Consider the following 11243-nt stretch of genomic DNA (forward strand, 5'->3'; position numbering starts at 1 on the left):
GATATAAAAAACAAAACGATGGGGGCCACCCGCGATATAAATAAAAGCCCCCACCATTGACTTGAAGGTCTCGGACAGTAAGAATGAAACAGCCCCATCCTTGCCTATTTTAGCACGAGAGCACGGGCCTGAGTTTTTACCGTGACACAATCTAATGCTACGCTGGTGCTGTTTTAGACAGTTCAATGCTGTAGAGGGTATATTGAAGGATGCAGGTCTATCGGTACAAAACAACAAATCATGGGTACAAAAAAAACATCAAAACACCTTCATCGACTGAATAACAGACTCAATCTTCTCCATTCCACAATTTCCAGCAGTGCTCATATAGGTTTCCCACTATTGACTACATTAGCATTGCTCTAACAACCTTGAGCGATATCGAACGGTAACTCACCTCGTTCAAGACTCCCATCAGAGCAGCAGACCCAGTCAAATCTCGGACCATCTCGAAATACTCTTTCGTCAATTGGAACGGCCGCGCCGTCAGATTAGGAACGTACTTTCCGACCAATCGCTTCGGGTCCAGCGCATGACGGTCGATCAAGTCCAGCAAGCAGCGTCGGAAGCCAGGCACACCGGGCAGGAGATGCGAGGAATGGAATGGAATGTCGATACCCTTGAGAGGGATTGTCGCACAGCCTCGCGTGAGGGCTGTACTGGCTTGGGTAGTAGCAACTTGTGATTTTACTAGCGAGGTTAGCTGGTCGGGAGACAGGACGTTCGAAGGGAGAAGAGAGGCAGCGGTCGCGTTGATATGATCGAGGACCGATTTGAGACACTGGAGAGGTTGGGTCTGAGGAGAGTTAGCGAGTGAGCAAGAGAGAATAAGAGTAAGTGAAAGGCTTGCCTGTCCAGCGCACACATATTGCAACCCTGCAACGTTGAAGTTGACAATCTGCAGCAACTGTCCCGTCTCGGCTGCAATGGTTTCCACCACCAGCTGCAGCGCTGCTTGATCGAAGCCTAGAGAGTCCATGTGAGTAATGACTGAATCCAACCTGCCAGGTGCATCAGGACAACTAAACCTACCCGCACAGACCCGGCTTGGATCAACCGCGCACATCCGGAAGTCGGATTGCCCTCGGCCATCGCGCTCCACGGCGAACTGCATCAACAATCCGCGATAGAATACCACTTGCACCAGGCTCTCCACACTGAAGATCTTCCCGACCGCACCGAGGGCTGCATACTCGCCCAGCGAGTGACCGGCGTACGAGCTCCGCTCCGAGATTAATCCTCTCGCCTGGAGATCTGCAAAGATCGCCAGCTCCATCAGCGTCAAAGCTGGCTGGGTGAACTGCGTAGCCGACAACAGCCCCTGGGGTGCATGGTACGTGTAGAACTCAGTGTCCTCGTCGATCTCGGGGAACAACGGGAGAAGTTGGACGTTTCCATCGGTGCCGACGGATTCTCGCTTCATGCTCATGTATTTCTCGCGGATGTGCCGACCTTGCGGGCCTCCGAAGTACACGGTGAGCTCCTTTGGGTCATTGCGGACAATATCGGTTATGCGGAAACCTGAGTATCGTTTAGTGAAAGCTCTAACCAACCAAGAATTCTTAAGGCAGGGAAGATAATCAATTGTAACCCACCGTAATTATCGGAGAAGTAGGTATCAGCGTAATCCCACACTTGCCGTGCAGCCTCGCTCTGAGTATACAGCTGCATTCCCATCCCCTTCTGCTGACTTCCCTGGCCCGTGAACAACAGCGCCGTCTCCTCCGGTTCCACTTCGGCCTCCCCACGCAGCACGGTCTCTCCACGCTGGACATGCTTCGCCTCGACGGAGATGATCTTGCGGCCCGCCAGCATACCTACGTGCTGGAAGATAACCTCAATTTCATCCCCAGGGAGCACCATACTGGTGAACGAGCAGTTGAAGCTACGGAACGCACCAATGGCCGACGCGCAAGTATAATGCTCGACGAGACCACGGACACGTGCCGACGTGTACATGCCGTGCGTGATGAGCCCCGGTAGATCAGCATACCGAGATAAGGAGGACGAGACGTGGATGGGATTGAAATCCCAGGAGACATGGGCATAGGCCTCATTCGAGTCCGGCATTCTCATCATGAGTGACGACCCATCGCCGGTGAGTGGCATAGGGTTGTTAAACATGTGCCGTTTCTTGACTGGGCTGCCATGGCGCTGTAAGTAGTCCATGACTGGGTTGCCGCGACAGGTGGCGGCGTAGAAGGCTACTGTGGCAACAGAGCTAGACCGACCAGGCAGTGAGGACTTCAGACGCACATCACCAACGGTGGTAACGGCCTTGAACGTGTCCCTGCTGGCGTATTGATAGGTCGACTGCAGTACGAAGATTAGCGTCTGGTCCTGCAGATCTAGGTCAGCATCCCGTGGCTTGAACCACGGTTTGGACTTCAGCAGGGCCACCTCCATCGGTCCGCTGAGGCACAATTCCATTTCTTCTTCATCGACCTTACGGAAGGTATTTTCCCAGTCCGTGTGCGTGCCGCGGTACAGAAATTGGCTGGTCAACTCGAGGACGACCTTCCCTTCCTGGTAGACATCACCGCGCACTTCCACAAGCTTACCAGCATCTTCGATCGTAATTGCCTGAATGCGAGACTTGGTCTCAAGGACAGCGCCCTCCTGGATCGGCTGCGCGTCTGGCGGGATGCGGAACCCGTTAGTGAGATGCACCAGGGTCAAGAGATCTACGTCCAGCTCGTGCGAGAAGAGTGGTTTCATCAGTGCCTCCCAGCCTACGACAACGCCAAAGTCAAGCGGTGCGTACAGGGTCTTTCCACGACGCTTGCTGGATGCATCACTCGCGTTCTGCACACAGTGCGCAAACTCTGCAATCGAATCCGCCGTGACTTCGAGGCCATTCTCGCAGAATGTATCGTGCACGGATGTCCACTTCTTCGGCTGCGAGCTGGTGAACCACACACGATAGTAAAACTCCTTGACCCGCTCATTGCGACCCTCCATGATCTCATGGATGGGTGCGTACACCGCATCGCGCCGGTACTGGTACATCAGCCGCAGGCCGATAGCCGCACCACCAGCGTTACGGTAGTTGATGATCTCCAGCGTGATGGACCCAGATTCGTCAGCCCGGATATCGACAACCTTCACCGGTTCAGAATGTGGGCGGTATTCGAACAACGAAACAGTTGTGTCGGACCGGTGACCGGTCTGGACCATCACATAGGAATCGCGCGTCGGCTGGAAGAGTCGGCGGAGTGGGTTCTCAGAAATCGCCCGGCCCTGCACAATCGTGGGAGCATTGAAGAAGGCCTGGCGCCAGCCACCCTGCGTCCCACCTAGCGCAGCTAACCACTGGTCCAGCGATGGCATCGGGGTATTCATCTCAGGAGATACCTCGTATAGAAGCGACCCAGTGTTACCAACGGGGACGCAGTGGATACCAGCCTGCGCCATGCTCCACTCACTGACGACGGGGTAGGGCCCAAAGCAATGAACAATGGGGATCCCATCCTCAAAGTAGTCAGGGTCCCGCATCTCCAAACGCTCAATATGCCCCTCATGGATGGTATCCAGGATCTTGCGCGCTGGCTCATCGACTGCATTTGAGTGACGCGCTGCGACTGGTCCGTGCAGAATACACACACGCTCAACGTCACCATCGACAACGGCGTTGAGGTCCTCCGACTGCCACAGCGAGTCCTTCTTGAAGTACTCCTCGAAGTTTTCGTCCAGCACGGGCACGAACGGGACCGGCTTCTGCCCGCGTCGTCGGCACAAATGCAGGAAATACTGGGCATCCTGTGTACCCATGAGCTGGTCAGCGGCGTAGGGATTCTGCTCGAGGAATTTGTCAATAGCTGGTTGGGGGTCGTGAAGGTCGTCCACGCTGGCGACCACAGAAGAGGTAATCTCCATGTCGTCACCCTCCTTCTCTTCCTCTCTCTCGTGACCGATTCGTGCTTCTACGCGCAAGAGGAAATCGAACAGAAACTGCTGGAATGAAGGGTCAATCCAACGGCCTTCGAGTTTAACGTACGTCAACTCAACCAGCCGCGAGATGACCTCCGCATAGGTCATCTCCTCCAGATCCACCACATTCCCTAGCTCGTCGCGTCCAAACCAGACTTTGTGGGAGTCGGCATTCAGTCGGCGGATTATGTAGTCCCGCTGCTTCTGCAGCTGAGTGAGACGCTGTGCGCGATCGAGTTTGAAGATTGTCCGGTCCAATTCCGCCCAGAGGCGCACCCCACGCGTCGCCAATTTGTGGATGGGCTCTCCCATCTCGGAGGTCACCGTCATAATTCCTCCTGCCGGCTGTGTGTAGGTCTGTTCCCAGTCGGCCTCGTCAGCCACACCCGGTGCCGCAACAATCGCTTGCTTCACCGCTGGGCTGGTATGAGCCTCCTTGGCGGTCATCAAGCGGCTACCCAGCAGAATGCCGTCAAAGGGCATGAGTGGCCGGTTGTAGCGTTGCGCCCACTCACCGGTGAGGTAGGGGAAGGTGTCATCGGCCCCTCCGAAGCCACTGCCTGCCACCAGGATCAGGTTCGAGCAGCTACGTACTGCACCATAAGCCTGGAGGATTGGCTGGTGGAAGTCTTCGAAAGAGTGGTGGCCACCCCCGCGACCGCCAGTCCATTGGAGGATTACTGGGAAGTTGGGATGGGCACGCGCGATTGCAATGACCTGGTGAATCGCCGGGAGCGACCCTGGTTTGAAGCTGATATGGCGCAACCCAAGATCGCGGATGTAACTTGTAGCGACTTCCAGCGAGGGAACGCCAGCGCCTACCGTAAGACCCTCGATCGGTACTCCCGACGCCCGAAGACGTGTGAGTAACGGAACCTGCCAGCGTACTGCCTTGGGGGCAGCATAAATCATGTTGACAGTAATTCCGCGACCCGGAGGAATCTCTCGCAATAGACGCTGAATGGCCGTTTCAAGCTGGTCCGGGCGATGATAACCTCCCAACGCCAGTTCGACATGATAACCAGCCTTCATCACCGCTGCACAGAAGTCCCAGGCCGCTGTGGTCGGGGTCATACCCGCCACAATAACCGGTGGGAGTCCTAGCAGGCGACTCAGCTTGGTGTCGACCATGGGGCGGCTCCCAGACACTTGAACCAGCCGTGGCTGGTATTGTTCGCTCCAAATCTGACCGTACGCCAGACCGGGGGAAGGACTCCAGTCGAAGATCTCGCTGCGATAGCCCATGTCTGTGTTGGTGCCCTCCGCGACCGTGGCCAGGATGGTTCGGACTCCTGTGCCATCCTTGAGTCGATTGGTCAACGCACCAATACCGGATACGCCTCCCGGGCCGAAGTCGATGATGTGCGTGGCGCCAGGCAACTTGGTGGCTTCGGTCCAAACAAGTTCCTGGGAAGTGATCATTGCCACCAGGTCGGGAACAATATTCTGACTCCCGAATGCCCGCAAGTCACTACCCGTGCGCGTACAAAACACGGGAATGCGAAGGTCGTCGCCCATGATGGTCAAGTCGGGGACACTGGCGAGAACCGCGTCGGAGACATCGGCCAGGTAACTGCTATGGAAGGCGGCGGTGATGGGGAGGAATCGGTTACTGATCTCGGGTTTCCGCTTGCTGAAAGGAATGCGGTGCTGGGTGCCCTTCGCAGGCGCCTTGACACCACGCAACCAGACGTTGAAGCCATGCAGGGACAACGGGGGACCTGCCAGCACGGCGCTCTGTGGTCCATTGATCAGAGCAATGGCAATGCGGGCGTCCTCCGAGAGGTGTGCATTGACGGCGTCGACGTATTTTTGGAGTTGTTCAAGAGGGCAGTCCGTCACACTGAGCATGGGTCCCGGAAAGCCCTCGCCATGAGCCTCCGCATCGGCCACAATGACTGGTGGCAGCTCGGCTACTGCAAAGTGGTCTTGGCTGTAGGCTCCAATGGCCAACAGGAGGCGCAAGGCATCCAGGGCAAGGTTGTCAAACTGGGTCCATGACTGGGCCACGGCTGTAACCGTTGCGGTCACAATGCCCTGCGAGTGGCCAGTGGTACCCGCGAGTGCAGCCTGGATCTGTGCTGGAGTGGACCCCAGAACACGCCCAATCACGCGATACCAAGCCAGTTGGAGAAGGCCGATAAGCGGCATACTAAGTGGGGCGGAGATCAAGTAGGCTGAGTCTGGGGCCCGCTCGGAATGCTCCAGCCAAGTGATAATATCCAGACCCTGGTGATAGAAGCGGCTGAAGCGGTCGTCGAGGGACTGGCGCTGCAGCATGCTGGATGCGGAGACAACCAAGTCACGCACTAGTGGTCGGTAGGTATTGTATACCATGCGCAGCTCGTCGAAATAATTCTCATCGTTACCCTGGCCACCAAACACGGTGTACAAGTGCGCTTTTCGGTCCAACGCAGCCGTCATAAGCGCCGACGGCGGGTGGGATGGCCGACTGATCTTTCTCAAAGCATGACGCGCCTGAACATAGGCCGCTAAAATGGTTGACTTCACATCGGTGCTTGCGTCCAGCTCCTTCACCACTCCATGCACTTCCCGATTCCACAGGATGTCTCTCTCGAAGGTGTCCATCGCCGTGGCGAGGAGCACCCGCAAGTCATCCTCCTTCAACCCACGGCGCTCCCGCTCCAGGCGGCGCACAGTAAAGCTGAGGAATCGAGCCCAAAGCTCGACCAGCGAGGACAATTCCTCATCACCCGGAGTCTTGCTCAGGTCATGGAGGAAGTCGTCGCGCAGCTGCAGAGCCGTGGGGTAAGAGCCGCTAGCGACGGTGAGGGAATGCTCAAAGGCATGATAGGTAATGGTAAGGGTCTGACACGCATGGGAAGAAGTGGAGGAGGTGGAGAGAAGTTCGGGAGTGGCCCATCCAGAGCCCAAGGCAAAAGAGGCCGCGGAACCAGCGCTGGCCAAGGAAGGGGAACGGGAAGCGGGCGAGGCGTTAATCGTAGAGAACATTGTGGCGGTAAATCGTAGTATAGTGGATTAAGTCGGTTGGGTCTTCGTGCTTTTTTCTTCTTTGTTTAGTATGGATCTGATCTTCTTTGTGTCTGCAAGGCTAATTTCCGGTTCTCTTTGTTTTTGAAGATATTCGCAAGATATTTAATCGAAACGGGTCGCGCTTTCGAACCCGAATCGGGAAGTCAGCCCTAAGCGTCTCACTTCGCATACGCGCTAACATGCAGCGTGGGCTCAGCCTGCAGCCCTCGAGCCTCACATCCCAGTCTAGTTTCCCCCCCAAACTAGAATCTGACGTGTGTTGGCTCTCTAAAAATATGATGGGCTAATTGGTTTAGGCACCGTCATTCTGTCGATCATGGGTGAGCGCCCTAGTTTAAGAATGGCAGCATGTAATCGCTCGTTTTCTTTCTTTGCATCTCATCAACTTCTTCTCTCCTCCCCCTCTTCTCTCTCTCTCTTTCCCTTCCTTACACATTCTTCTCAGTTTGATTACACTGGAAACCCTTTGCTGCCAGACACTGGTTGTCAATTAGCATCATGGGTTTAACACCGAAGTGCGGTATGTTCCCTCTAATTTCTCTAGTGCCATTTATCTGTTTTATTTTCCGCGTTTAATCCCAATTCCCCGCCTTCCCACGTTCTTTAATTCCCCGATCCCACATCTCTATTGACACTACAATATTCCTTCCCTCCCTACAATTGCTATTTTTCCAGCATTATTAGAATTAATTTTTTCCCAATCTCATGAGCAACGCAGAACTGACGAATTAATACAGATCTCACCAATGAGAATGCGCAGTATCCCTACTGTGCCAGTCCCCCCGCCGCCATCATCTTCTCCGTCCTCTTTGGAGTGACATTCGTGGGCCACTTTGCGCTGGCCATTCTCTACCGTAAGAAATTCTGCTGGGTGATTATCGTCGGCAGTGGTTGGGAATGTCTGGGTTTGATCATGCGCGCCTACTCGACGCTGGACCAAACCAAGTCGTCTACCCTCGCTGCTGCACAATTGCTCGTCTTGCTCGCCCCGCTGTGGATTAACGCATTCGTGTACATGATTTTCGGCCGGATGGTCTACTATTACGCCCCAAACAAGAAGATCAAGGGCATCAAAGCCGAGAGCATGGCCAAGATATTCATCTGGCTCGATATAACGTGAGCGCCCTTTCCACGTTTCTCCGCGACATCCTGTCGATTCCGGAGGACACTGACCATGGTCTAGCGCCTTTATTATCCAAGGTACCGGTGGTATTCTGGACTCCGACGGCTTCGGCGAGAAGTTGAATCGAACCGGCATGAACATTTACACGGCCGGTATCGCCATCCAGGAGTTCTTCATCCTCTGTTTCTGTGCTCTGTTGATCGTGTTCCATAAGCGCATGCTGTCGGGATACCGTAATATCGAGCGCGGAAATGGATGGAAACTGATGGTGTATGGCATGTATGTGACATTGCTATGCTTGACGGTACGTGCCCCTTTTTTTTTTCTTTTTTTGCCCTGACCCCTTCATCACCATGATGCTGACAAAAGCGATGACGTAGACTCGTATCGTCTACCGTCTTATCGAGTTTGCCAACCCGAACCAGGCGGGTAAGACCGTGTTGAGCACCAAGGAGGCCCCGTTTTACATCCTTGAATGTGTCCCCATCTTCATCGGCATGATGCTCTGGAATGTCTTGCACCCGGGCCGGATGATGCCGGGTCCCGATAGCGAGTTCCCCAAGCTGTCGCGCTCGGAGAAGAAGCAGATGAAGCGGGAGGCGAAAGAGGCGAAGAAGCAGGAGAAACGAGTGGGTTTTAGTCAGAAGTATACCGCTGTCAACGACTCGGAATACACACTTACGCGCCCCAGTGGTGAGGAGCATGAGGCTGGCTACGGCGGTGGACGTTGGCCCTTGAACGAGGTGGAGTCGGGACGAGGAGGTTATGGTGGTCGTGAGTATGGATATGTTCGTTGAAGATGGGTTAGGATTGGAATGAGGCTGCGTGGTATGGGGAAAAAGGCTGGACCTGGCTGTTTTTTGAAGTATTTTCCTTTTTATTTTTATTTATTGTTCCTTTCCTTTGTCTTTAGAACTTCAAATCTCTATTATGTTGTGCACTAGTTGATGGATATCAACATATATCTGGGTTACATATATACACCATGGATAACGAATGTGATGCTTCTATAAAGATCAAGAACAACTCCAGATAAAATTCCTCAGAAACACTTGCCTCCGGCGCCAGTGCATAGGATATAAAGGTAAAAAAGAAAAGAGAGAGAGAGAAAGAGCAAAGAAAGAAAAAAAAAAGTAAAAAAAGAAGGGTAAAAAGTAAAAATAGAAGAAAAAAAGAACGACATAAGCCAAACTAATCAATCAAGGGGATATCACTAGAGAAGAAGAGAGAGAGAGAGATTACATGTTCTTGCCGAGACATGCAGTATGCAAGGGCGTCTGCCCCTCGAGATCGCGGATCTCCAACTGGGCCCCGGCTTGCACCAGCATTTCAACCAGGTCACGCCGATTTCCCTCACAGGCAAGATGCAAGGCTGTCCGGCCCAGCCAGTCCTGCGCGTCCACCTGAAGAGCGTGGCGACGCGTCGGACAGAGCAACACTTGCACCACCTCTGGCCGGTGATGCTTCACAGCCAGGTGAAGCGCCGTTTCACCCTCCCGCGTCGTCACATTAATATTGACGCCACTGCCGGTCGGCGAATCCAACAGTAGCGTCACCAAGCGGGCGTGTCCCTCCATCGCCGCGAGATGTAAAGGTGTCAACCCGGCGCTATCGGCGATCGAAGCATCCGCGCCTGCACTGATCAACACTCCGAGAACAGACTCGTGCCCATACAGTGCCGCCCGGTGAAGGGCGGTGTTGGCGAGTGAAGACTCTCCCGTGGGTGTGGAATGTGATGGGACGGATTCAACAACCGTTGGAGGGCTGGGATTCGGTGTTATACTAGGAGTGGGGGCGTGAATTGGCTGGGAGGCTTTAACCGTGCCTGCAGCCGAGACGGGGACGGCAGAGGCGTGGGAATTTGAGAGATGGCCATTGCTGGTGTTTGCCAGCGCGTAGGCTTCCTCGATGGGGTTGTAAGAAGGCCCCCGGCCGGCCATCGTCGGTCGCTGGGAACCATCGAGGGACGGCGGAGTCCACGACTCGGAGAAGGACAGCCCGTCCAGAGGAGGAGAAAAGAGCTGAAAGTCCGGAGGAGTTTGAACTTTCACCGGGGTCTGGAATGGAGGTAAGGCTTGTTGCTGCGGTTGCTGTTGCTTCTGCTGCTGCTGCTTTTCCTCTTCCTTAGGGGCGTTGGCGGCTGCCTCTTTGGCACTTTCCAGCTTTTCCTTCTTCAATCCTACATGGCATGGTTAACGGAATCAAGACATCCCCTTCTTCGTCCAGTAACTTACTCTTACGATATCCCCTCTGGGCAATCCGATTTTGAGCCCTTCGCCGCTCCACCCGATCATCGATATTCGCCCAGTTCTCGCCGACGACCTGCACGGAACTATCACCCACCACAGCTGATCAGCAAAGGAAGAGAGAGAAAAGGTGTGTGAAAATCGTATACGTACGTGATCATCGCGCAGTTAGGGTCAACTGACATTCTCATCGCGATACAGTAGGAGATGAGCGATCCGTTCTCATCACCGGGGGCCATCGCCCGCCCCTGGGCCCTCTACATATATGTACGGAAAAGACATCACGCCGTCATCTTCATTACATGCAGTACAGATCTCTGCCCCCAACATTGCTCGGACTCGGTGGATTAGTATCCTAGCGTATGTTCATCTTACGAAAGAAATTACTGAGGAAAGTCAATTTAGGGCACCGGCCACATGGTCGCCACATGGGGAGGTCCATAATAAGGAAGATCATTTCCTACTTTCACTAAATGAACCGATGTACCAAAGTATGGCAGAGACGAACTAAGTCGAAGGACACCAATGGGACAATATTTGGCTGAGTCGCAGTTGAATTCCCAAATCCTGTGAGTCTGAACTGCCTCGTTTAGGAAGGGGCCGTTGGCTTACGGTGGAGTTGTGTTGGTAATATTATTCGATGAGATCATCCGAGGACATTTAGATTTGCACTTTTATTTTTTCTTGAACTTTTGCCTCTCTTCAGGTAGATAGAATCAGAGACTGAGGTTGATCATATACGAGAAGTATGTATGTTGGTTGACACAGCGAAATGCCTGTCTGTAATAAGAGACCAAACAAAACCCCGGACTCTATCACAAACAAGAACATGGGGTACATAAAAGCACTATGGAATTGTAAAGAACGAACGCCACTGAAGATCGGAACTAGTGTAGGAGCTCTAAAAAAAGAACGGTATAGAGTTAGAG

General features: G+C 53.8%; 2 protein-coding genes across 2 annotated transcripts; one reads left to right on the top strand and one right to left on the bottom strand.

Moving 5' to 3' along the window:
- Positions 1–181: 181 nt before the first annotated feature.
- BDV38DRAFT_231642 (acyl transferase domain-containing protein) lies at positions 182–7095 on the bottom strand. Its single transcript, XM_032052956.1, has 6 exons — positions 7041–7095; positions 1596–6979; positions 1033–1521; positions 851–966; positions 398–796; positions 182–339 (listed from the first exon to the last, which is right to left on the bottom strand). Exons 2-6 carry the CDS (start codon positions 6901–6903, stop codon positions 259–261), a joined length of 6393 nt encoding a protein of 2130 aa, XP_031919623.1. The 5' UTR covers positions 6904–6979; positions 7041–7095; the 3' UTR covers positions 182–258.
- A 237-nt stretch (positions 7096–7332) lies between these two features.
- BDV38DRAFT_231643 (RTA1 domain-containing protein) lies at positions 7333–9091 on the top strand. Its single transcript, XM_032052957.1, has 4 exons — positions 7333–7465; positions 7683–8061; positions 8129–8372; positions 8449–9091. The coding sequence occupies exons 1-4, from the start codon at positions 7444–7446 to the stop codon at positions 8863–8865; spliced, it is 1062 nt and encodes a 353-aa protein (XP_031919624.1). The 5' UTR covers positions 7333–7443; the 3' UTR covers positions 8866–9091.
- The last annotated feature ends 2152 nt before the right edge of the window (positions 9092–11243 follow it).

Source organism: Aspergillus pseudotamarii (genome assembly GCF_009193445.1).
Source record: "Aspergillus pseudotamarii strain CBS 117625 unplaced genomic scaffold BDV38scaffold_1, whole genome shotgun sequence".
NCBI classification, from domain to species: domain Eukaryota; kingdom Fungi; phylum Ascomycota; class Eurotiomycetes; order Eurotiales; family Aspergillaceae; genus Aspergillus; species Aspergillus pseudotamarii.

Coding starts and splice junctions, on each gene's coding strand:
- BDV38DRAFT_231642 (XM_032052956.1), bottom strand. CDS start 6,903: ATGTTCTCTACGATTAACGCCTCGCCCGCTTCCCGTTCCCCTTCCTTG. Junction 797..850: donor AATATGTGTGCGCTGGACAG/GCAAGCCTTTCA, acceptor AACTCTCCTCAG/ACCCAACCTCTCCAGTGTCT. Junction 340..397: donor TGATGGGAGTCTTGAACGAG/GTGAGTTACCGT, acceptor TGTAGTCAATAG/TGGGAAACCTATATGAGCAC.
- BDV38DRAFT_231643 (XM_032052957.1), top strand. CDS start 7,444: ATGGGTTTAACACCGAAGTGCG. Junction 7,466..7,682: donor GGGTTTAACACCGAAGTGCG/GTATGTTCCCTC, acceptor GAATTAATACAG/ATCTCACCAATGAGAATGCG. Junction 8,373..8,448: donor TGACATTGCTATGCTTGACG/GTACGTGCCCCT, acceptor GCGATGACGTAG/ACTCGTATCGTCTACCGTCT.